This window comes from Ambystoma mexicanum, chromosome 1p, assembly GCF_040938575.1.
Source record: "Ambystoma mexicanum isolate Mex_15411 chromosome 1p, UKY_AmexF1_1, whole genome shotgun sequence".
NCBI classification, from domain to species: domain Eukaryota; kingdom Metazoa; phylum Chordata; class Amphibia; order Caudata; family Ambystomatidae; genus Ambystoma; species Ambystoma mexicanum.
Window position 1 is genome coordinate 413456449 of NC_090921.1, and position 26603 is coordinate 413483051.

The 26603-nt window shown below is 46.4% G+C and overlaps 1 protein-coding gene across 2 annotated transcripts in view; it reads right to left on the reverse strand.

Annotated features, from left to right (window-relative positions):
• The window catches only part of CPAMD8 (C3 and PZP like alpha-2-macroglobulin domain containing 8), a 1947746-nt gene extending 1927319 nt beyond the window's left edge, over window positions 1-20427 (reverse strand). For both annotated transcript variants that reach the window (XM_069649211.1, XM_069649210.1), the window contains exon 1: window positions 19549-20427. In XM_069649211.1, the coding sequence (XP_069505312.1) occupies window positions 19549-19649 (101 nt within the window). In that variant the 5' untranslated portion in view covers window positions 19650-20427. The remainder of the gene's footprint in view (window positions 1-19548) is intronic.
• Between the last annotated feature and the right edge of the window lie 6176 nt (window positions 20428-26603).

Genomic DNA, 26603 nt, shown 5'->3' on the forward strand with positions numbered 1-26603 from the left:
GGCAACAAATATATAGTATACTCTTACTGCTACTACCTTAAAAAAATACTATATCAAAGTTCTTCCCTGCAAGAAGGACTCGTCTGAATGATGCCACTCCGGAGGAAATTGACGAGGATCCCTGCACCTGGAGGAAGGGGAACAATTCTAATATGTTACATCAACTACATCCAAAGTTGGGTATGTAGGAGAGAGAAGGTAACATTGATTCCCATGTCTCTCTGGAATCTTTGTTTGAGCTTAATGCCATTCCAGACAATAGACAGCTTACTAATGAGCGGTATCAAATTCAATTAGGACAGGCAAAAGGTAATTCCTGCAAAAGAAGTCAATCTAAGGATATCCAGGGGAGCAATATAAATGCAGATCCAATTCCTATGCTGTCTGCATTGAACTTTGTATTGACCTCATTGGTCAAGGTTTTTGAAACATTGAGGTGAAGTACAGCAACACACAGGAATTCTGTTGAGCTACCCAAAGACATAATTGAGAGTGAAACAACGTTGGTGGGTGTAAAATCTGCAATAAACTCCACCATTGGGGATGCCCTAGCACAGATCCGTTTTTAAACTAAACAACAATCGGACAAACTGTCATTCTTGAAGGGTCAATGGAAGGGAGTAAATGTTGAACTAAAATCATTAAGCGATACATTGCGGGATGCGAATCTAGGAGGTCATGTTTACATCACCTCAGGATTAGATAAAGGGTCTTTTGAACCCTCTGTCAACCTCTTGGATGATACTCCATTGTCAGCTTCTACAATGGAGGAATGTGTCAGTTTGGCACAGATTTCAGAAGAAGATTATCAAAGAAACTCAAAGTTCCATGTCATCCCAAGAACAAGATTCAGTGAAGGAAACAATTGATTTAATCTCTAAATTCAGTGCTCCAGATAAGATTTTGAGATTTTGAGTATTTTACTCCCTATTTTTAAACTTTGAGCATAAATGTGATTTCAAGAGAGTAAAAATGACTTTTCTCCTTTGCAAGAGAGTAAAATGTATGTGACATCCAGCCGACGTATGGAAATGATTGCTACAAAATACAAAATACACCTTTCCTTATTTCTCTAATGTTTGGCCATTTGATCTCTCCTGTATATATTTAAGTGTTGAAAGCGTTCTGGCTTCTGTCAAGTGACCTGACCTTTGCACTGCATTCTGCTCACAACTTGTGTGTAAATGTACACAGGAAAATAATAAAGCTGTCGTATTTACAAGATTTTCATGCATAAAAATGCCTAATACGCACCTTATCTGGAGGCCTGCCTAAGTTAAATGGGAAAAGTAAAAAGAAGCGGAAAAGACAACAGATGGAATTGGTGGGGGAATTGGTGACTTCAGAGATTAATGGGAAAATAAACATCAGAAAGGTAAAAAAAACAGGAAGTCCGAAGCAACTCAGTGTATATGAAAGATCAAATTAATCCAATTGGGTGAAAAGGATCTATTAAAAAGGGGTCTGACAGTAAGGGAGGTGGAGTTGTAGTAAATTCTGACAAAAGGGGAAAAAACAAAGAAGCAATCGGGTTCCAAAAATGTGAGTCCTGAATCTGGAAACCTGGCTACGGCCTTAAAGGACTCGAACCAAAACGCAATGGCTGGCACAAACTCTCAAACAGAGAATACAAGAGATAACATAAACTGTGGAACTGAACAGCAGGTGGACTGCCCGATTAACTTAACTTCATCTGCGCAAAATAACATCATGTTTGATGAACATTCGGAGTGTGTAGGGACATCTCCAACACAAGGTCCTATCCAGTGTAATTGTTTCTCTAATCAGACAGGCAACCGAGATCTGTGGCCAAATTGTATATGCAACATGTGGCAGAGACCAGTACAAGACGAAAGCCGCTGAATCGGAGTACAATCTTATCCATATTCAAGGGCGTACCAGACTTGTATTATTTTGCCTCGGTCGATATTGACTATATTCGATTCCCTCTCCCCCAATGTACAGCCATTGTGGCAATGGGTGTTAAATCAAGGTTGGGTGTGAAAGCTATTTAGGCTGTAAGAGAGGAATAGTTGGTCTTGGGTTATGAAGTCTCCTCTGAGATGCTGCATCGAACTAACAGGAAGACCATCAATAAAACGAATGGGCAAGTGGAAATTAAGGAGGTTTATTCAAGCAAGGAATTGATGAAGTGTGATAAACAAACAAAGGGGAACGAGTCACAAACAATTGAATTAAATACGAATGTCTGAGCCTTGGTGCAAGAAATTATATCCCAAGTCTTTCCAAAACTGGGGCTCCCAGAGAAACCTCTCTAGCCAGGCAGAATGTCAAATTGCTAGGGTGGTATACGAGGGACTCGAGTTCTTTTAGAAACAACATAATGAAGGATTGAGGAATTACATTTTCAATCAGTTTGACTTAATTATTTGTCAGGAAACATGGTTGAAATCGGGTTTCAAAGCACATGGTTTCTCAGTTTATTATCATCAGTTGGCAATTTGTGAAGGGTTCGGGAGACCATCAGGTGGGCTATTGATTGCCTGTAGAAATGCAATCTTTGGTTCCTCCGGGGTTCTTAGCAGTTCCACCAGGGATATTCTGGTGGTGTAAGTGGAACTAGGGACTGAATGTGGACATAGAACATGGATAATAGTTCATGTCTATTGGAACCCCTCGTTCTACGCTATTTGACTTTTAGCACTCTGTCAGATTTGCTTTTTAGTGTTTCTATTTGTTTTCCGTCTTATGGTCTAATTTTAATGGGGGATCTGAATTCTCAATGTATTCAACCAAGGGGTATTGGTAATGTATTGTGTAAGCAACCTACATCTAATGGGAAGATTTGGTACAATTTTTTGTCAGAATGGGGTCTATTCATGGCTAATGGGGATATTGTTGGTGATGTTCCCTGCACCAACTTGGATGACAGACAAATGCTTTCAACAATAGATTACTTATTCCTTTCCAAAAACCTGTTCGATTTGTGCATGCATTTCTCTATTTATAGTGTGTTCCTGAGTGATCATGAAATCTGAGATTAAGGACCAATTATATTCACATGCAGTGTGTGCAAATAGTGGGAAGAACAAAGTGTTAACATTTCAGAGAGGAGGGAAGACCTTGATCAATTATCTCAATTATATTACCAACCAATTGAATGACAGTGATCTTAAAGCACGCTGTGACCCTACACATTTTGTAAGGTTTCTTTGGGACTCAGATCCCCCGGGTGTGAGATAAACAAGTAATCCCAAAGTATAATCATTGTTTCAATGAGAGAACCTGGGGAAAAAAGGGAATTGAGTCAGCATTGAGAGAGCTATAAATAAATAAAAAGAATGATTTTGAATATTGGAGAGATGTAAAAACCTTAAGAAACAAACAGAGTAATTGGTCAAAATCGAATAGACATTTGAGTTTGTAAAAGGATGGGGAATTAATGTTAATAGTAATGGCCCAGATTAATTTGCGTAATTTCTGGATAACAATTAATTCCACTGAAACATATCAGTCTGCCATTCAAGGTGGAGTCATACAGGAAAAAGTATGGGTGGATCATTTTTCAAAACTCTACGGGGCAACAAAGAATGTGAAGGTCTTCTCTACTACAGCAGTAGCTTGGGAGTTAAATGTTTTACTAGATACGATACGAGAATGTATAAAAACAATCTTCAGCTTCCAGGGCTGCTAGCCCAAATGGTCTGAGTAATCAGATCTTAAAATCTGATCCAGATCTTTAGTCATGCTTGCTGGCTGTCCTCTTTGCAAAGATTGTGAGCAGCAGACAACTCCCAGAGTCATGGAGAAAGGTTATTGTGATACCCATCTATAAAAAGGGGGATTGTTCGGATCCTTCCAATTACTGTCCGATCTCCTTTTTAGATGCGGATAGGAAGATATTTGCAAGTCTGGTCTTAAAGGAGCTGGAGGAGTGGAAAGAATTGAAGGGTATCCTATCGAAACATAAGATAGGTTTTTGCAGAGATTATTCGACCTCATTAAACGGTCTAGTATTGAGTACAGTTTGTAGTGGGTCTTTCCATAAAGGTGGGCCACCATTATATGGGGCTTGAATTGACATATCTCAAGCATTTGACACCGTTAATAGAGAACACCTATGGGGCAAACTTAGGAGTTGGGGAGTACCCGAGAATCTATTAGCCATAATAGTAGAACTTCATAGAGATTCACAACTGCAAATAAGATTAGACAAAACAGGGTACTTGCCCAGAACCATCGGAACAGAGGGGGGGGGTGAGACAGGGATGTATCGTTGACCCCTTTCTCTTTAATCTTTACTTATCGGACTTAGTAAAATGGTTGTAGGAGTCTGCGATGGCTAGTCCAAAGACTGGAAACGCGAGAATAAATTGGATTGCCTACTTGGACAATATTGGTCTCCTCCATTACACTCAGATTGGCCTCCAAAGAATGTTAAATACCCTTGAAGGATATGCCAGGCGCAAAATGACCTAAGGATTAACCCTCTAAAGTTGAAAATTCTTGTCTTTAAAAGACCACTTAAAATCACTAAGCATTTATCTTGGAGTCTGGACGATCATACGATTCCAATCAGCAAAGAATTAATATATCTGGGCTCTGTGGTTAGATAGTTCCCTATTGAAGTTCACTTATTTGTACACCCAGAGGGGAAAATCCTTCAATTAGGTTCACATATGAAGAAAATTATGAATAGATTCTGTAAGTGCTCCCTCTCCGCAGTCATTAGATACTAAATTGGGTAGGTAATACCATCACTACTGTTTGGCTTAGAACCAAATGCTCAGTCATATTTACTGGATTGGGAGAGATTGGAGGGGCCAATTGTGGAAGCATGTGTTACATCGGCCAAACTGCTTACCAATTCCCAGTTTAAGGTATGAATTGGGTTTACAACCAATGAAAGGGTGGATGGAATGGAGATGGATATTTTTATATAGAACAATATTGGCCCCTCCCAAACTATCTCTCTATGAGGAGGTTTCTTCTGCTGTGGAGGGACCATCGAATCGTTACTTAAATGATCTTAAGTTCCGGGCTCTGGTAATTCTGACAGAGTGTGACTGTACAGAATTGGACCTGACCCATAATGCAATGAAAGTGAAAGAGCCCATAAAAAGGGCAGATTGGATTAGGACAATATCGGTAATGCGCTCCTCCACAGTGTCTCCATCACTGTCCATTGTGGATAAACCACAAGCATGGGTACCTAAATACCTGAAGCGCTTTCCTGACCCTATCAACAGGTCTGAGTTCCTGAGATTCCGTCTCAATCATTTGCCCACTGTGGGGTGCATTTAAAGGCCCCAAACATAAGTCCCTTTCACCTGAACAGCAGCATGTAAACACTGCAACCAAAAATGGCCTTGCTTTACTATTATTTCACATGAGTGGCAAGAATGTCAACACTGCAACCAAAGAAGTCCTTGCTTTACTTTCCCTGTCACATGAATGGTAAGAAGTTATACACTGCAACCAAAAACGGCCTGGCTTTTGCTTTTAATTCACATGAGTGGCAAGAATGAAAACAATGCAACCAAAAACAGCCTACCTTTTTCTTTTTGTTCATGTCAAATTAAAGAACCATGGGGAAAGGGGGCCTACCCATCATTATCAATGGATCAACAGCAACGTAAATTCACCCAAGAAGGAGAAATCAAAGAATCATGTGACCTGCAAGACAGGATTTTAAACATTAAAAGTACAAATGGCATGGGGCGTGGCTTGGCGCTGCCGCGGGCGGTATGGCTCCTGAATAGCTCCTGGTGGACCTGAGACCTCGAGTGTAATTCCAAGGTTCCCCTCTCCAATTTCTGTCACGGAGGGGCTCCCTGGAATGCTGCTGTCCTGGCGGGCGAGTCGCTGCATTTTCACCGCCTGAAACCGTCGGGAGTACGAAGCGGCAGCCCCTCACGGTGTGAGCCGGCCCATGAGGTGGCTTGGGAAGATGGCAGCAGCTGCTTGCCTGGAGAAGAGGGCTGGTGGAAGAGAGGGGAGCCGCTCCATGAAGCGTCCAGTTGCCCCAGCCTGACACACTTCACTGCCTCATGTTGGCTGCCCTGCACCCTCCGACGGAGTGAGGCGCCTACATCCTGGATCGGGTGGGGGCTGAGACAGCGTCCTCCGGCTGGTCCTGCACAAGCCTTCTCGGTGGCGTCCTTGGGAATACTCTGCGGGCTGTTGGCCCCAAAGCTGATACCTCGGGCTGTGGCCCCCTCTCGACAGATTTGTGCATCGGCGCACCAGCCTGCCTGCCTCACCTACTGCCGAGTCCTGGATTGGGTCCCTGCAGCCGGCACAAAGTGAGGTCCGGGAGGCGGGTGCTCTTGCCCTGCGGAGCGAGCCGCCCCAGTCTGGAGATTGGGACACAGTGCCTACCCTGCAGGGGGGTGGACTGGGCCCTCGCCCGCCCTGGCTGGACCCCCCCACTCCTAGAGCATTGAAGCGGTCCCTGCAGCGCTTTGGTCCCCTCTCACCTCGTCGGAGCTGCGCATCGGTACACCAGCCTGCCCGCCTCAACTACCGCAGAGGCCTGGAATTGACACCTACTGCCTTCACAAGGTGAAGTCCGGGGGCGGGAGCTCCAGGCCTGCGGAGCGTGCCGCCCCAGTCCCGGGATTGAAACACAGTGCCTCTGCTTCTTCCTGGTGGTGGGGGTGGACTGGGCCCCCGCCCGCCCCACCTGGAACCCCTCCCCACTCCTAGAGCACTGAAGCGGTGCCTATAGCGCCTGGGGCAACCTGGAGGGGGCAACTCCCATTAACGTTGCTGCGGCCCAGATCGGATGTTTGGCCCCATCCGGGTTGCCGATGCCCTTCAGGACCTGATGTCCTATGGTCCTGACTCAGTATAATCTCGCCTGGGAGCACCTCCCTTCCTCCCCTCGGCCTTCCCACGTGGAGTCCCCTCATCTGCCACAGCTCGGGCACAGGGCACACATCAGCCTCCATCCATCTGGCTCCAGAGTACGGAAGTGGGGCTAGCAGTGTCATACATCGACTGCATAGCCGCAGCACGGGCCGGCAGCCTGGTTCCATCCAAGCGGTTGATGCCGGCACTATTGGCCTTCCGCCTGCCCGGATTTATTGCGCCCCCGACTGGGAATACCCCTCATCAACCTTCCTGTCATCCCGCCGGGAGCTCCGCTGTCACCCACAGGGCGGGTAACTGGCCAGCACCTTCCTCCTGCCATCAGGCTCCACTGCAGTGGGAAGTGACCCCTGACCAGAGGTGAGGTCCACGGGGTTCACGGAAAAGCAAATTTGACTGCACGCGGGGAGTAAGGTTGGTCCGGGGGTCAGCTGGTGTGGTGGGGGTGGTTCAGTCTACTGGACTGGGAGCAGCCCCCTCGGGCCTGGGGAGCTAACGGCATCCATCCTCACACCGTCGCACCCCTGAAAGGTGAAGGGAAAGACTGCCGCCTTTGACACGGGTGCGGCGACCATCTCCCAGAAGGCCCCTGGGCACAAGTTGAAGGGGCCATTTGGAGTCTGGATCTCGCACCTGTGGGCCAGGAACCATGTCAAAAAGTGGCAAAACAGCCAGACAAGCAGACATAGCCGCCATGATGGGAAACAGCAACCCAGACAAAACAAGAAAAGGAGGGCCGACCGTGGAGCGGGTGGGGGACCAGGGTGCCTCCCAGCCGCCTGAGGAGCCAGATCAGGTGGTCACCAGGGAGGATCTGAGGGACCTTCTGACTGTCCTAACCAAAGAAATCCAAAAGGGCACAGAGGAAGTCACAAAGAGAATCGACTCCCTGGACAAGAGGGTGGAAGCAGTGGAAGGCCGCACAGCAGAGGTGGAGGATGCATTGTGTGATCAGGCATTCGAGCTGGAGAAAGGCTAGATAGACTGACAGCGTTGGAGAGGCAATGCGAGGTGATGGAATCAAAATTGGAAGATGTGGAAAATCGGTCCAGACGAAACAACATCCGTATCCGAGGGATTCCGGCAAGTGTCCCGAGCTCGGAACTCGAGTCATATGTGGCCAAGCTGTTTGGATTCATCATAACCCTCCCTGGGGACTCCCTGCTGGAATTGCACCGAGTCCATAGAACGTCCCCTCGGTGCTCTACGATCATGCCCCCAGACATTCTGGCTCGGGTCCACTTCTTCAGACTGAAGGAGGAAATCATGAGAGAAGCCAGGGCAATGCAGCAAATCCCATTCTGGGATGCCAATATTCTCCTGTTCCAGGGTTTGGCATCCTCCAACGTCCAAAAGAGGAAATCCCTCAAGCCACTGACGGCGTGGCTCTGCGAAAGGAAAATCATGTATCGATGGGGGTTCCCAACATCCATCAGATTCCTATGTGAGGGGGTGCAGTACCAATTTCATTCGTTGAAGGAGGCCGAGAAACTAATGGGCACTGAGGCGCCAAGCGACGGATCCGAGAAGGAGGCGCAAGCCAAAGACCAAGGCGAGAAGCGTGTTGGAAAAACCTGGACAGGGGTAAACAGGCGACGCAAACCTTTGGGTCCTCCGCAGAGGAATCCAAATCCAGATTGAGCTGCAATATTCTACTACTATCTGACCTAATGGCTGGGAACAGATTGGATCGGGATCGGGTCTGGGGGAGGAGGGTGATCTTGGTCCTCCTCTTTCCTCCGGGGCCGGCTATTTACGACATAGTCTGCCCCTCTGCACGCTGTCTTGTACACCGATTATGTTGCCCGGTCATTGGGGAATCTCGAGGTTGTCAGTCTGGGCCCGGTTGGCCATAAGGGCTCGCGGTATGAGTCCATCCATTCACCGTTGGGGTAGGAATATTTCCTGTCTTTTAGTTCTGGGGGGTGAGGTGGGAGTTGGGGGAAGTTGGTTCAGGGGTATAGAGGGGAAAGTTAACCTTCTCTCATACAGATTCAAACACAAAAGCAGTCAGACACCCATGTCATCACCCACCGGGGTCTTCCCCGGCCAATCTCGCAATGTGCCGGAGCCAGGCGCGGGAGGGCCTCTTGCCATTACCAAAGCGACACCTTACAGGGCAACCCATGGGGCAGGCTGATGACAGAGCGCTGAGAGTTCTAACATGGAACGTCCAGGGCCTCAATTTCCCACGGAAACGTAGGTTGGTGGAACAATCACTCAGTCAGATGGTGGGAGACAACTTCTTCCTGCAGGAGACACACTTGCTCCAGGCCGATGAAGCTCGGGTGAGATTCAAAAGGTTTAGCAGAAGATTCTTTGCCAGCTCTGGGGGGAAGAAAAGAGGAGTAGCTTTCCTGTTAAGTGGACAAGTTCCTCGGAGAGAGAATCACTGTAAGACGGTACCAAGAAGGGAGATACATATTGTTGAAGGGGAGGCTGGTGACACAACCAATTACTTTAATCTTCAGTTATTGCCCAAATTCCGCACAGGACAACTTTTTAGCGAAACTCACCCCACTAATTTTGACATTCTCTGAGGAAACACCTAATTATTGGGGGGGGTTTAACGCTGTCCCAGACCCCAACATGGACATAACGCTCCCACCATCAAAGCTACATTTTGCTTCAGCACTTGCCTTAACCAAACTATTCAGGGAGACGGGGACGGTGGACGCATGGAGGTTGGCCAATGGTGGGGGACCGAGGCTTCACACATTATTCTCACACCCATAAAGGATTCTCTAGAATTGACCTATTACTGGTCACAGCCGCAATCTACCCATGCCTAGAGGGGGTAAGGATTCACTCAGGGACAATCTCGGACCATGCATCTGTATCGGTGTATCTGGGCATCCAGGGGCCCCCTCCACCACCAACGAGTTGCTGGAAGCTATGCGATTCCCTATTGTTAGACGCAAATGTAAAAAGGGAAACGGAGGAAGCACTAAAGAACTACTTCTCCGAAAACCTGGGGAACGATACCCCCATCGGGGTTGTCTGGGATGCCATGAAGGCGGAGATTCGGGGATCTCTCATAAGTGCCGGAACTACGAAGGGTCTCAAGGATCCTAGGAACCAAACTAGGGGGGGGGCAGTCACCTCATTAGAAAAAGACCTACAAGGTCAATGGTCCAGGAAGGAGGAAAGGGCGCTAAGGGCGCTACGCAAAGCTAGAATAGCTCTAGAGATGCACTGGGCGCATCGTTCTGCGAAATCCCTAGCGTTCACCAAGCAGTTTTATTACAGCAGATCTAACAAAGCGAACCGCATCCTAGAAAAAAGCTAAAGAGAGTCCACACTAGGAATAATATAGTCTGCCTGAGGGACAAGTCGGGTCAACTCCATTACGATGACCGGGATAAAAAGAAGGTGCTTGCAGAGCAACATAAAGCAATTATGTCAGTCCCCCCCCACACAGTCCTCAGGGGCTACCGGAATTTCTTAGAGCCAGCAAAACTCAGGACCATCGGTCCAGATTGAGTGCCTTAGAAAGCATGATCATAGTGGAAGAAATGGCCAACGCCATTAAATCCTTGAAAAATTCCTCACCTGGCCCGGACGGATTAACGGACAAATTTTATAAAGCCTTCTCCTGCATTTTTACCTCCACAACTAACTGGGCTATTCAACTCATTCTTAGAGACAGGGACTATCACCAAATCAATGGCGGAATTGGTAACGGTTCTCCTGCACAAGCCGGGTAAAGACCCTGAGGACCCTGCGTCATACAGGCTTATTTCCCTGCTGAATAATGACAGCAACCTTTTTTCAGAAATTCTGGAAGCTAGACCGAACACACACCTCCCGCACATTATAGATCAAGACCAAATGGGATTTATCCCGGGAAGGAGAACACATGATAATATCAGGCATATTTTAAACCTCATTAAATGTGCCATCAGAACGGGGGAAGGGATACTGGTAATATCATTAGATGCCCATAAAGCGTTTGATCTGGTAGATTGGGGCTACATCCAGACCATTCTGCAGCACTCGGGCTTTGGCAGGAACTTTGAAACCTGGGTGATGGCTAACTTCCAATTCCCTACAACGCAACTGCGGGTCAATGGGACTAGGTCAGAGACGTTAAATCTCTCCAGAGGCAAGAGGCAAGGCTGCCCCTTGTCACCTTTGATCTTTGCGCTCTCCATGGAGCCATTTGCGAATAGGGTCCGAGAAAATTTGGGGATTTGGGGGCTCTCGGTGAGAAATCAGGAGTACAAAGTGGCGCTATATGCGAACGATGTCCTGCTCACAATAACTGATCCTCTCCCTTCGCTGCCCGCACTTTGGAGTGAAATTGAAGTATTTGGCCAGCTTTCGGTGTTCAGGGTGAACCTTGACAAATCGGAAGCGATGACAATCAACCTCACCAAACTGCAGAAGGCGAGCCTGGGTCAGGCCCTCCCAATACCATTGGCCGCTTCTTCCATAGGGCACTTGGGTGTCCGGATCCCCATAGTTTCATCCTTAGCATACCGGTGCAACTTCCCTCGGCTGTTAGGCGAGTTCAAACTAGACTTGGAACAATGGCAAATGCAGGAAATCCCGTGGTTCGGCCCATAGCCGCGGTGAAGATGAACCTGGTTCCTAGGTTGCTATCCTACTGCACTGCCCTGCCAGTGCATATCCCAGACAAGGAACTCATGGCCCTGCACAGGAATGTATAAAGGTTCGTCTGGGGAGGGAAAAGGCCCAGAATAGTGAAGAAGATCTTGCTCCAGGGGAAGGAGCTGGGTGGCTTGCGGGGGCCGGATGTGCATAGGTATGCACTTGCAGCACAGCTGTCCCACACATAGACACATAGAAGAGGCCTGGAGCCCGGTGCCTTTAGTGAATCTCCCGCATCTTCCGCCTATCAAAATCCAGGGTATACAAGGCCCGTTAGCATCTACCTGCAACAGTGTGCAAATGGAAAGCCGCTGCCAGCAAATGGGGTTGCACTGGCTGGCTAGGCCCACTGACGCCTTGGTGGAACAATCCTGAATTCAACCCTGGAATCTCCCCACATGGGTTCGCTGCATGGCAGGTGGGAGGGCTCCGGATCCTATCTGATTTCCTGGAGGAGGGCCACCCCCTTTCTTTTGAGAAGTGTAAGGAGAAATGTGGGGTCTCAGAAGTAGAGAGGTTTCAATACTCCAAACTCCAGCATTGGGCAAATAGGGTGGTGAAGGAAAAGGGGGCGAGAGCGCTTTCGGCTCTGGAACTCATTATTACAGTCCCAAAATCCAGGGGGAAGGTGTCCTCACTCTACAAACTCTTAGATAGGACCGACCCGGCCACCAAGGAGAGATATATGGTGGAATGGGAGAGGGATCTCGGACGTAAGATAGATCCCACAGAATGGGGGAAAATTTGGTCCAGGTTACATAAAAGCACCCAGTGTGTCACGAACAAAGAAAGCGGCTACAAGATTTGCTATAGATATTATACAACGCCGGTGCAACTTAAACTCTCCCGAACTGCTGGAGAGGATTTTCTGAAAAAGGTTCCCTGTTCCATCTCCTCTGGTCCTGCCCTAGAGCAGAGAAGTACTTGAGGGAAGTGGTAGGTCACATCAAAGAAATCACGGGTCTATCCATTCCCTGGAATTCAGGGGTCATTCTCTTGAGTGAAACGGGGGAAGGGGCGTTTCCGGACACATGTCACGATTGTGCACACACCTGCTCCTAGGCGCAAAAATTGCACTGGCCCGAGTTTGGAAGAGTACAGAGGGTCTGGTAAGCTCATTATGGTGATTTAAATGCTGGGAAGTGGTGGCAGCCGAAAGAATCACAGCAATTAGTTCTGGGAACTTAGGCCCCTTCATAAATACTTGGCTCCATTGATGGACTTTGCTGCAAATTACCCTGCCTTCACCCAAAAGCCTCCACTCACATGCTGGTTACAGGACTGAGAGACTCTGTTTGGTCTTCAGCAGGCCCAGGGCATTAGGCCTGTCAGACTAGGAGCACTTACCAACCTTTGCTCCCGGGGGAATGAGTTGATTTGGGGTTTGCTGACTGCTACTGTTGATATCTACAACGCAGTGTCTGTTTTCATTTGTTAAAATACTTAACAAAAAGTATTGTTGGAAAAAAAAAACTACAAATGGCCTGCACATGTTTGCAAATAAAAACGGCTTTAAAAAGCTACAATGGAAAAAGATGTCACTGCTCACACAGAAAATATCAAGCAGAACAGGAGGTGCGGGTGACCAAAGTAAATGTCTATTATGTTTCACCCACAAAACTCCAGTCACCTTTGAAGAGACACTTGCTTCAGGAAAAACCTGTCCGGGGGGGGAGGCAAAACCTTCACTCTGACAAACCCCACATCCTGCTGAATATCACACCTATCCTCTAACAATCCCGCAATAAAATGTGATGCTACTGAGGGTGTCAAAATTCCCTATTCTGCAGACATGATGGCAGGAGCCCAGGAATTTCAAAGAACGCAATCCTTGGCTAAAACATGTCGAGAAGGTGAGAGTTCTTGTTGCACCCACTTCAAAGAGCAAACTGTCAATTTCAAAGGGACTCATAAAAAACCCTCTGGTCACAGGCTGACCGCGGGGGACAGACGGCTGTGGGGGATGAAGCGACCAGCCCATTTGCTGACAGACACACTCATCATTTCATATAAAAGACTATTTCATTCTTAGGCATTTTGCGCAGCCATCAGACTAAGGATTTATTTCCATTTTATGCCATTTTTCAAGTAATTTCCAGGCGGTTTTAAGAATATAAATTGCATTTACCTGGAACTCTGGAAACTGTAATGGCCAGTTAGATCAGGTTTCTGGCTGATATGAACATGTGACAATTATGAAATTTGATGAAAAGATGGAAAATGAAATTATGAACATGCTTGAGAATTTACATATTCATAACTGTTGTACATTTTATGAAAATGACAAAAAGGTGGCACATGGCCATGCTACATCGCAGTCGACTTATCTAATTCCCCATGACCAACTCAAACAGAATATATGTTGCATATGGCAGTTGCTAGTACAAGTATGAAATTATGATACATAACTAGTTTTTGCCAAAAAAGTGGTAAGGGGAACAAAATGAGGATGGCAAATGGAAAAGACAGATAACGCTCTCCTCCCCTGAACCAATCCCAACTGGGGGCAGAGAGAGGGATGGTAACTCTCCAATCCTGGCGGCAGGGATGGTGCTACCCCTAGATTGTAAAGTTAGTGATGTCATTTCTGCTATATAAGGGCGACTGTACTAGGACTCAGGACACACACAAAAACTGGGCAGACAGGAGGAGGACGGAGAGAAGGCTGCGAAAACATACCATCTTTGAGAGTGAAGTGACCAGACATTTTGCCCCATCTGTCCAGGGTGTCCTGAGATCCAGCTAGCTTTCCTGAATCATAAACCAAGGCTTGCTGTGTAAGTAGTAATACCCCCAGCCCTAAATTGCTTAAGCCCTTCATTTGTGTAACAGTCCATCCACTATCCCCATTGAAAACCCCAAATTGCCAGTGTAATTCATTCATCCCCCAAAGAAGAATCTCTTGTTTGCCTGTGTATGTTAGCATATCTCCTTTGAAAAACCCTCATTTGTCTGTGTAAATCCTTAGTATTTTTGTAAGTAAATCAATTAATTCCCCCATTGAAATTCGCAGTTCAAAATCAACCATCTTTTTCTTGGTGCTTTTATTCAATTGTTATAGTCATTAAAGTGTTGCCCCAACATAATTATTCCCATTGTTTGCTGAAAACTGAATTTGTCTGTGTATTGTATACATTACCAAATGAATCCCCATTTGCATCTATCCGTTTAAACCCCAACTGGTTTCATTAGTGTGCGCAATCCCTTTTTGCCTAGAAATCTACCTTTTATGTGCCTCTGTCCTTGTCACTGAAAACCGATTTTCCTACTGTAAGCTAAACCCCTTCCCTGAGCTCCCTGCCATTGTAAGCCCCAGTATAAACAAATTTCCATTTGCCACCGTATTTTCCCTTGGCATTTGCTTTTTCCAAAACCGATTTTCCTAATTCATTTCTATTTTGCCTTGGCGTGCTGATTAGTATTCTCGAAAGCTTTGCTCTCTCCTAAGTGTAAGCAATACACATTTTCTTCTACTCTGTCCCCTGGCAGTTGTGAGAAATAATCAAAACCTCATTCTTCCATTTTGCTCCAAAAGTGGGTTTTCCCTTTCTTTGCTGGCTTCCCATCTTGTGGTGGTGGGCTTTACCCCAAAACCGATTTTCCCTCTCTATTCCACTCCTTGCCACTGCCTTCCATTCAAGGGAATCAAGTCCAAATTGATGTTTGGGGGTGTGTGTTTCAGGGGGGAGTGCTTGACTGTAGGTGCTATCACTTTGTGTGAAATTGTTATTTTCCTGTTTGTCATTATAACAAAAGCGAGTGTAACAACCCATTTCCGCTTGGTCGCTCTAGATAGGTTATTGCATTTGTGTTGCCACAATTTTGGTGGCTATTGTATTTTGACTATCCTCATTTACACTGAATAATAAATTAATAAATATCTTATTGATACACACCGGCCTGGTTCCTAGTCCATTTTGACACAGGGCGTTTGTGGAGGTTGGATGCGAGACGGGTTGGAGGCCTACTCAAAAGAATCTGTAGTATATTAAAAATAAAAAGCGCTTTATTGTGCGCCACATCCATTGTAGGGAAAGTAGTTCCCTAGTTGGCGTGTGCCATGTAATACAACCATGACACCACTTGGGAAATCCTATATATTAGGCAAAAAGAGGAGGAAGGTGATAACATCTGTAACTTATGTGAGGGCCTGAGTCCCCAGATTCTGAAGCATTTGTTGAGTAATTGTGCGGGGACACAAGATAAGAGGCTGAATAGGCTATCACGCTTTGTTGACGTGGATTGGTGGTTGGAAACTGATTGTTTTTGGGAAAGGTTAGCCTCAGGGAATGAAACTCTGTTAACAATGGAAATTGTGATGCTACTGAGAGATCTGAATTTGGTTGGACCTTAACTATGAACTTGCTTGGACCGCAAATTTTGATTATGTTGATGAAATCTGATTTCACTGTTGCTGATCTGATTATGGAGGAAGTTAATGTATCACTATTCATTTCTCCTTTTTATATGGTTTTATTCATGAATTAGTTCTTCAAGATTTAATTTGTTGAGATGATTAATCTAGATAGCTAATAAGTTATTATGTCTTTTTTTTCTCTGCTACGTTTATCCTTTTCCTTTTCTGTGGTTCAAATGTGAAGTGTTTTTTCACTTCTGGTTTTTTTGTTAGATATTTTATACTGTACGGTATATAGTTTATTGTTCATTGGACTATGTGAAAAGTCTAATATTTAGACTAATACACAATAAAAAAAACATTAAAAAAGAAAGGTGCTATCGTCTTCCATTCAGGATTTAAAAAATATTTGCAACCCCCCTGTTAAATACATAATAATTATGTATTTCTTCTGGCGTATGTGCTTGCGAAACGCAGGATCGCCACGGGTGGAAGAAATGCCACAAACCTAAGGTGGATGTATGGTGGAAGGACTTGCAGAAATGGGCGGAGGCTGAAACGGTGGCATGGCAAGAAGCGAGTAGCCGGGCTGATGAAGGGGAGGCGGGTACCCTGTTGGCTTGGAAAACGCTAATAACAGAATTGCTTGGAGTAATATCAGATCCAACGGACTCCGAAGAGAACGAAACCCGGCCGCATGTGCCAAACATTGAAAGGGATTGACAAATAGGCTCACGGGGGGAGGGAGGGATAATGGGAGCAGTGCTTACGATAACTAGATGTGTAATTGAACTATTATGATTATGCTGCTTGTTTGGTTTTTGTTGTTTTTGTTTGCATAAAATCAATAAAAGAAATGTATGCCTGATATTTGTGAATGCCCAATGTTGATAGCTCGAAATATATAACGTAGTAACGGACTTCAATATGAATATTCACAGGACATTCTGGCACATGCAGGGACGGCGTTGGGGCCTTTCAACCCTTTTAAGTGAAAGGGGTCTCGAGCCTGGGGGGTGCAGCAGCTGCCCCCCTATTGACCGTCAGCAGCCCGATAACACGGCAATATATTCCTTTTTACATTATTTACGTTCTGGGGCTTACAGTGTGCGCTTTGCAGCGCTCGCCTTACAAGCTGCGTTTGCTGAAGCCCATCCAACCGACACTTCTATTGGGGAAAACAGAAGTGATATCCTCTCGTTGCCTTTAAACACTGGTTCCTTCACGTCAGCCACTTGCTTATAAAGAAGGATTCATAGCCGCCTGTTTCATAGCTATTCAGGTGCACTTTTCTCCAGTTTACTAAAAGCTACCTGGCGAATTATATATCTGGTAACTGGGAGCAAAAGATCGAGGGCCTAGAGACGACTCGGGTGACAGTGGGAGCTATATGAAGTGTATCCTATCCATGTATCGCTGACATTTCATGCGGTGCAGCAGCGTGGTAGCACTAGCCGGTAATGAAGGTAGGTGTGTATGTATTGTATAAACACGAACCAAGCCATGAAGCAACGGGGCGTGCACATAGCGGAGGCACCCGGGGGCTGGTAATAATGATAAAATAATAATAAATAATAATGATGTGTAGTATTTTACGTTGTGCTCATCACTGGGGCTCAGGCTCAGATGTTGACAGGGCAACCGGAGAAAAGGGGATGTATCCAGGAGGACACAGGGTGGTTAATTCGGATTAGAACACAGGTCTCCTAGTTCCATTGTCAACGTGTATCATTTTAGACACCTCCCTGTACAGCAATGTTTTTTTTAATGTCAGCCAGACGTAGCATTTCCTATCTCTCCATTCCAAAGGACATTGGATCCAAGCATGGCCCAAGGTCATCTTGGAGGTCGAGCCTCGTCGAGGCATTATTTGGGGGAGGCTTCATGCCGTGGCTGTCAGGCACGCAGGCCCGATGTACACAGTGGCAGGACGTCAGTGACCGCCCCAGAATCTACAGCGAAAGCATGCATGGGCGACTTGGCCCAGAGCCTGTGGCAGTAGTATCCGGGTCATTGCCGGGTTTGTGAAGGCTTGGAGTGTCCCTCACCACCAGCGGCTATTTCCTATACATTTCAACATAATCCCGCGGCGTGTTTGACTGATCTCTACAGAACGAGCGCCTGTTTCACTTGAATAGCAGCCTAAAGGCGGGACACTTTGAGATCCTTCCATGTGTAACCTGGAAAGTGTAGGAGGGCTCTTGACAGGCTCCGCAGAGGTGCTCTGACAAATAGCCGTGAGATACCCGCGCAGACCTATGGCAAGCCCTGCAATACTTTCTCTTTCAATGGCGGGAGCAGGGTGGAGGGCGTCCAAGCCCCCCCCCCTGCGCATCCTGTGCAGGCCTCGTGTGAAAGCTAACACATCACACGCACAATGAAAGAAAGGGAAGAAACAGCATGACGGTGGAAAAACACACCAACCAAATCGATATTACAACTGACCTCTGTATTAAAAAAAACTAGCCTCCTTGCCCGCCCCGCTCCCCCTGGGCGAAGGTCCTGCATTCCCAGAAACGAGCATTCCTCGGCCAACTTTTCAAGTGTCTTCCACATTCTTTCAGGAGAGGAGCCCTGGCAACCAAAAAGGCCGAGGCTCAGACCCTGCCTCTGGCGTTCACTGCGAAGAAGGGCCTTGGTGCACTGACTAACATGTCTGGAGGGAGACCGTCTGTCACATGTTCCTATTATGTATGGATCGACGTCATGTATGTTGATAGATGACAGTACAGTAAAGCACGTGCATCATAAACGTGAGTTTCAGCTGCCAGGCTCCCAGAACACAGTTCTCTTGTGAGCTGGAAAGAAGGTCTCAAAACGTCCGGACTGCGACAGGTTTTATGGTAGTTTTGAAAGTAGCGTGAATAGGTCTGAGGATTGAGAGATGGCTGGGGGGGGGGTGTTTTCTGTTGAGCTAGCACGCACCTGTGGCTTCATTTAAGCTAAATAAAATCACGCTATAACAGAGGAGCGCTGGTTATCCCCGTGCAAGCAGCACATATAGCAGCTGCAGCACCCTGAACAGATTGTATCAATAGAGAAAGTGGAGGGATGGGATGAGGTATGTTCAATTCCCATTGCCGCACAAAACCAACCAACTCAAAAAAGGCCCTCAAGTCACGGCATGCCGTGTCAGCATATCTGTCTCGGGGGAGCCTCCTCGGGGCTCTCCCCGCTCTGTCCCCTGAAGGTGTCTTCAGATTACCCATTACGCTGCAGAACACTTGGACCTACAACAGACGAACCCGCACCAACTCGTTAGGATACATTGTCCCCCTTTCAGACACAAAGATGCCCTTATTTTGAGAAGTGGACAGATCCGATCTGAATTTCATCTGAGAGTACTTAATTGCCCAACCCCCCCACACACCACGTTCGTTTGAGACTTCATATTTATCATTCGAGACCCCAAAATGCATACCTGAAGACACATCAGTGTACTCAATTTGAGATGAAAACATTCCTTACCAGGAAAAAAAAATACACAGCACCGAGATTCGAAAATTCCCCTGTTTAAATGCGCCAGTCCTCCACCCCCATCACCCCCCCCCCCCCAACCCTCCTGCTGCCACCCGCTTCTCGCCCATTCCAGCAGTCAGGGATACAGGGAACCAGCTGCCCGAGGTAAACGTTGAATTCTCTCAAAGCTGCTGTTTTCCCACACACAGGCATTACCCAAATCCACTGCGATGTAAAACAACATCGTCCGCGCTTAAAGAACATATAACACCACAAGTACTCACTGTCTGTCCTGGACTGAGCACAGGCTGCAGAGGAAGACGAGAGGGGCGCAACATATCCAGAAGGGGGCATGCTTAGGAGGCATCCTCCAGCCGGCGACCATTCTCCCCACACAAAGTGATGGAAGTTCCAAGGGCAGTTAAATCACTGGTGGGGCGAGCACCCCTGCCCACTGCCAGGGAACTCCAGGGCTGCAGGGAGCATTGGGCTCGCCAGGCTGTATGTGCTCGCAAGGCACACCAAGGTGTACTTGTACCGGGCGAAGTCTAGTGAGAAAGCTAGGCACTCATTTTCCCTCGATCGGCAAGTCTCTGCTGCAGGGCTGTGCCTGGCTTTATAGTGCAAAGCATGACTGCCTCACTCCCTCTTTCCCTGGCGCCCCCCGGGTCTCTTCAGGGAAGGGAAGCACTGACCGGAAGATGCCCTTCTTCATTCCTTCCTCTCTCTCTCCCTCTTCCACTCCCTCCACCCCCCATCTATGCCTCGGGGCGGCCTGTCACTCCCAGTCCACCTCTCTCGCGTGGGCTCTTGCTTGGCTGCCTCTGCCCTGAAATTCCTGGGCACATGGGGTGCCCGCCTGCCTGGTGCCTGCCTGCCTGGTCTGCCGCTGTCCCTCGCCTGCCCTCGTCCTCCTCCTCGCTAGCCAGTTCGGCCTGGTAACCGTTTTAATGAGCGTTTCTCGGCCACTTGAGACTTTCTTGTAAGGGATACTTTGGGGAGGGGATATTTCTCTTTGTCTGCTTTTCTCGTCCCTCGGCCCAAATGACCTTCAGCCGGGATGGGGAGGGAGCCTAAACAAGCCGGGTTATGGGTGTGTAGCAGAGGGGGAGAATGGGGTATTCCTGTGCCCTCCTTCCATGCTTCATTCATTTCGGTGATTAGATGTTTTTGGGTGAAGTCTGCAATCTCAGCCCACTTTCCCCGCCCCTTTCCTGCCTCTTCGACGCTGGATGGGAGAGGCGTGTGCTCTCCCTGCAGCGATCGCCTGTGACCATCTCTCAATGCAGGACGATTTATTGTTTTAGGAGTTTTTCGTTAACGTCGGTGCAGTGTAGTGAACAAATGAGTCAAAGAATTTTGGTATTGTTAGAAAAGAAATTAAAGCTAAAGCTGAAGCCTTGGATTGGTATCGTGCTTGTAGTTTAGACTATCTTTCTAGAGACAAGTTATCAGGAATATGCTAGACAAGGCTTCCCACTCCATGTTCCATTTAATGATGTCATAACGTTCCAAGATCAATCTTAGCAAACATTTCTCATGCAACTAAGACTTACTACGTTGCCAAATATGATGGTCACTGGAGCCAAGAAAAGAATACTGACTGAATCTGACTAGTTGTCTCCCCTCTAAGATCTCCTACCTGTAAGTGATTTCAGTCTGGCACACACCCAAGTCTCGCCCAGAATGTAGTGCGCAAATGACACCCTTATTATTTTTATCTATAAATTCAATATTCTGAATGATATACCACTCATAACACACCCTTCTCTTGAGACCCCCGCCTCCCTCACACTGAACCAGGATTCAGGCTAGTTTGCAAAGGTGAATATTTATTTAATTCTTTAGAATTTAAATCACAATATATTTTAATAGGTAACAACAATCACCAATGGGGTGACAGAACACTGGATACTATCTTTAATGCACTGGGAATCAAGTAATGAACACAAAAAGAATGCAGCAGAGAAAAGAATACTTTTGGGTTGGTTTGGAACAGATAGCACTATGGTCAAGGGTTCCCCCTGCAACACCCCTCAACCCACCAATAGGCAATTTAAATAGATGTGAGGAGAGAGCAGGTACTCGGGGATAACACAGATCATACAGAATATCACTCCCACCTTCCCCCTTTAAACACAAGAGAAAAATGTAATTGACTTTTCAACTGTCAGCATGGCTTTGAAATTGGCTGAGCAAAAACACTAAATGTGCTCAAAAATGCTTAAATTATTATATATTTCTATGGGAGCCGCTTTGAACAGATGCAAGCAATCACAAGCAATGTGTAATCAAAAGAAAACATTTGAACTCTCAAAGTCAACGTGGGAAATAATTTAAAGCTAATTCACACGTTTAAAACTTTTCGAAATGTAAATTTGCGGCAAACTTTTCCTTATACGATTTTTATTATAACGGTTCAATCGCACTGTATAGCACTGGGGAGTTGAAATTTCGCTTCTATATTAAAAATTGAGGGAGATATGGAGGTTTTAGTGAGAGGTGTTTTCCGAAAATAAAGACACAAATTTGAACAAGGACTTCAGTTTAGAATCAGAAAATATGGCTCATGCTTTCCTTCAAGGCTAGAGCGTTTAGGCTAGGCAACCAAGTCGGGACAAAGTAAGCTCTGAGACTAATTCATGACTTCAGTAACAGATCCCCATCACCTCCCCCGGCGGCACCAGTACAAACACTCAAAGTGGGATTTATGGATCAGACTTACACAAACAAGATGACTATGAAAATGGCGCTTCAGCAACTAGACAGAATAAGATAGCCCTAAAGATTTTGACACTATTACTGGTTATGGAAGTAAGGATAGTTCAAAGATTAGAGTGGAGCAAGATAATACAAGTATACAATAGTTCTCTAGCATCCTATTAACACTCACAATCCACTGGGATTTAAGATTATTGGACAGTCACGGTTCTGGTCAATGGATTGGGTCTATCAAAGAAGGACAGCACATCAGGCGCGGGACTGGATCAGCTAGGCCGGTCACCGGCGCGGCACAGGATCTGCCCTTCTTGTTTCTGGGTATTCAAATCAGCGGGATAACAAGTTAATCAGGCAAGCCTTATGGTAGCAAGCCAGACAGTTTCAGGATGCTAGTTCAGGATGCTTTCTCACACCACAGCGCTAGACTGGGTTGTGAGAATAAGTTTGAGGATTGAGGCCTTGCTGAAAATGGTTCAGCTACTGCTTGGCAAGATTCTTGGCATCTGGATCTGGAAGGATGTTAAAGGCTGGATGTTGAATGCTGGAACAAAGTGCTTCGCTGGAATCAGAAGAGAGAGTGAGTCTCTATGTGTTGTCAGCTGTCTCTATCCTTTCAATTGACATCACAAAAATGGGTGTATGGGCAGGCTTAACTAAGCGTGCCCCTGTGAACTGGGATTGGATCAGGGCCTCATCTCTGCCTTGCATCTGAGTGATTGGATCAAGGACGGATGATGTCACATTTATGGTTTGACTTTTATAGTCCTAGAAACCTCCCCTAGCCACTAGTATCAAAATCAAATTTTGTCCTAAATACATATTTATACATAGGTAACCTCTACAAAAATCACAGATTCCATATTTTATGTAGTATCTGTTCATCGAAATCCCGCAGCTGTGAGACCTTGTTTCACCTTTCTGCAGAATTTTGTCCATTTTGCCATGAACACAATTTCCAACCTTTCTGCAAATTTCCACAAATATATGTCTACCATAGGGAAGTGGTGTAAAGTTTAACAAGTCTAGCATTAATACAGTTCACATAAAACCACATATATTGCAATTCCTGTCCAGAATATGTTCCACAGTTCCACTGCCTCTTGAAACGTAAAGCCAAAAATTAGACTAACAAATCTGTCCTTTTTATATTTTTCACCACTTTGGATAGCAAGTTATGAGTCTCTAAAAATTGTTTATTATTTATTCTTAGCAGCAAATGGTCCGCCTTTTGTCTCTCCCTGGAGCTCAAGGAGTAGCCCTCTCCTTTGGGGAATTCCTTCAAGGAGCAGTTTATGACCTTTTCACACGTCCATTTCCTGGCCTGGAGGATTGCCACAATTATCATATGTCAGTGAGTTTCTGCTGAGGGGATTTCCCTCCCCTTTTGGGAAACCTGTTTCTCCACTTCTTGCAGGCCCAGCCAGGCTAATTTATTCTTAATTTCTTGATTTAAAATCCAGCAGAAACCAAACTTGTTGCATCAAATGACATAGATAAATTACATTCTTAACTTTAAACCTGTGGAATCAAAAACATCTGAGATATGTATTCCTTTTAGCACCAATCCTTTGTTTGCTAATCCGGCAGACTTTTAGTTTAGATAACTTTGAAGTTTCATCAGGAGAGCCCATCTGACAGGACTGTCATTCACAGGTAGCCCAGTGTGCTGCACACAGATTCTGACAGGGGCTGACATTCACAGGCAATCCAGTTTTTCGAGCAAATGTTTTTCTTTTCACATTTTAGGACTTTGTACATTCACAGTGCTTCATTAGATTAAATGAATTTTAGTGCCACGCAAGATTTTGAGTGTTGAAACAGTATTATGTACAGGCCTTTTTGGAGTTTTCGCAGCAAAATAAATGTCATTTACAGGCACATTTTTGAGTTTCATTTGCAAAGCGCTGCTTCTCCCTCTGTACTCTATGCTTGCTTATCATGGAGCCCACTGGCAGTGTGTGCTCTATTCCACCACACACGCACCATGGGTGGCAGGTTGTGCAGACATCTTTTTGTGTGTTGGAAAATGCGGTTTTGGAGGTTTTGGCGCGCACAAGAGTTTTGCCGCCATTGTTACTGTTTCTTGCACCAAAATAGCAGAGTGATGCCGCATAGTATAGCAGAGTGGGTCAATACATCCCACAAATCCTCCCCTCCCAACTTTGTTTTGACCTCCAGTCGAGGGGAAGTCGGGAGATTGGGATGTTCTTTTCTGTCCATGTGGAGAAATTCAGTTGCTTCTCCCATCAGCGTTTGTGGCGACACGCTCTCCTCGCCAGTTCAGGTTAGGATGGGACGATACTCCAGATTCCTTGGGTTTTTCCTCCCGGTCCCCAAGTGGTCCTCTTTGGTGATTCTTGGGATGATTCTCAGTTCAAATACTAGAAAACCGAACATATCATGGTCATGGAAATGTTCCCACTACTGTGTCCACACGTCTTCGGGGGATGTCAGCAGTGGGAAAGACACTTGCATTCCTTACCAATTAGCAATATTCCCCATCTATGTTTACTAATGGTCTTAACATGTGGATTTTGTAGATGAGGCCTGGGATGGTCACCTCTCCTCCATTTCTGAAAATTCCATTTCCTACCGTAGCACTAGTGCTGACCGGAAGGCTTTCTTTAGGTTTGCCAGGACCCTGAGATTTACTCTCCAGTTGGGTCCGGGCTTGGCAATAACTAGGGTCCAAATTAATCTCGAGTTGTTTGAGGAGGTCACTGCTCATAAAAAAGGCGGAAGGAACACCTCGCACAACCCAACAAGAAATTTTGATCATGCAATCGCTAAGCAGAGGATGTTTGGATCGAGGCGTTTCCAGGCCCCATACCCATTGCTGCACTGACTCTACGGCGGGTAGGGTCTGGTCTTTTGGGAGTTTTTTGAATAATACTTTGCTGATGAAGCTTTCTTCGATATTCAAGTCAACTTGGGCGAGGACAAACTCCTTCCTGTCATTTAACTGAATCGGGAGGAAGAGCTGTTCACCCTTTTTCAAAACGCCAGCTAAGTTTTGTGCTGGTTTGTTATCAATTATGGCTATGGACTTGGGACTTCCTGATTGTACATTAGTATACAATTTCAATGTATCCCCTTCCAGGGTGGAATGCCACTTGAGACTGGAAGGGAGGCTGATTTGCAGAAATGGAGAGGAGTTCTGATCACCAGTTGTTTGTCCCACAGCTATGAGAGTGACGGCAGGTATGTCATTGTTTTGGAAGTAGAATCTGATTTGGTCCGGTTTTTGTTCAACCATGTGGCATGTGCCATTTAGACTAACATAGTGGACGCTTTTGTTTTAATTTAATTGGCCTGTGAGTCTGGGTCCAGAGTACCTTATTCACACAATCTATATGGGGAGACAGCCTGTGGAGGATGTTATTCCCTAATAGACAGGGGGTTCCCTCTGGCACCACAACTAGGACCGGGTGCTTCATTTTGTGTCGCCCAATTTTAATTTCCAGCTCTGCAGACCCTTCAACAGGAATTTCCTTCCCGTCAAAGTTCTGGAGCTGTCCAGGAAGAGGGGTGAGAGGAATTTGGTATCTTCCCCCTTCCTGAATTTAGCTGCTCAAAGATCCTCTTTGACAGCAAAGTATCTTGGGATCCAGTGTCCACCAGTGCTGGAATTGCACATTGCCCTTGCACTTGGATGGAGGTGTAGAATCTACCTTCCTTCTCCTCCAAGGGGCAAAGGTAATGGGTGATCTTAGTAAGCTTGATGGTCAATTTGCTAATTTCTGACTCTGACACTGGGTTAGTTGGGTCCAGGGACGGTGTTGGAGTTGAAGAATCTAGCACAGAATTTTGACACACCGCTATTTGGGGGGTTTCGGGCTCCCCTTGTTCTGTTTCTGGGCTGCCCCTCCCCACCTTCTGGAGGCAGCCACCAGAAGTGGTTGCTGAGGTTCCAGGTTCCTCTAGTGCTGGTTCTGGGTTGCCCCCCCCTTTCTAGGAGGCAGTCCCCCGAATGAAGTTGGGTGGTTTGGGCATCCGAGCAAGCAATTTCACACTCAGTGATTTGAGGAGTCTCAGGCTCCTCCTTTTCTGATTCGGGACTGTCCCCCCTTTTTGGAGACAGTCCTCAGAATGGCTTTGGGGAGCTAAGGACTCTTCTTTCTCTGGTTCTGGGCCACCCCTCCCCCCCTTTTTGGAGGCAGTCCCCAGAATCACTTTGGGCATGATCCTGTGTGGGAGCATGGGAATCTGCAAAAAAAATAGGACAGTTGGATATTGGGGAAGTTTTGTACTCCCCTGGTTCTGATTCTGAGCTGCCCCCTTCCCCCTTTTTGGAGGCAGTCACCAGAATTGGTTTGGGGCAGGTGATTTTCTTGCCATTCTGGGGTTCAATGATGGGCAGTTTTAACTCGGTGCCCACTTCTACCCAGTCTTGATCAGGATCTCTCGGGACCCATTTTTCTTTGGGAGGAGTTCCTCCATCCCTGAAGGAGAAGATCCTTTTCCCAGAATCGCCTGAGGACCCCTCTCCTTCAAATTGGAAGATTCTAACCCCCTCCACAAAATGGGTCTTTTTAGGCCCTTTATTTCTCCTACCCGCACTTTGTTCCTTAGGTTGCAGACTTTTAGGGGGCAGGCGATTTTGGTTCCGGTTCCTGGG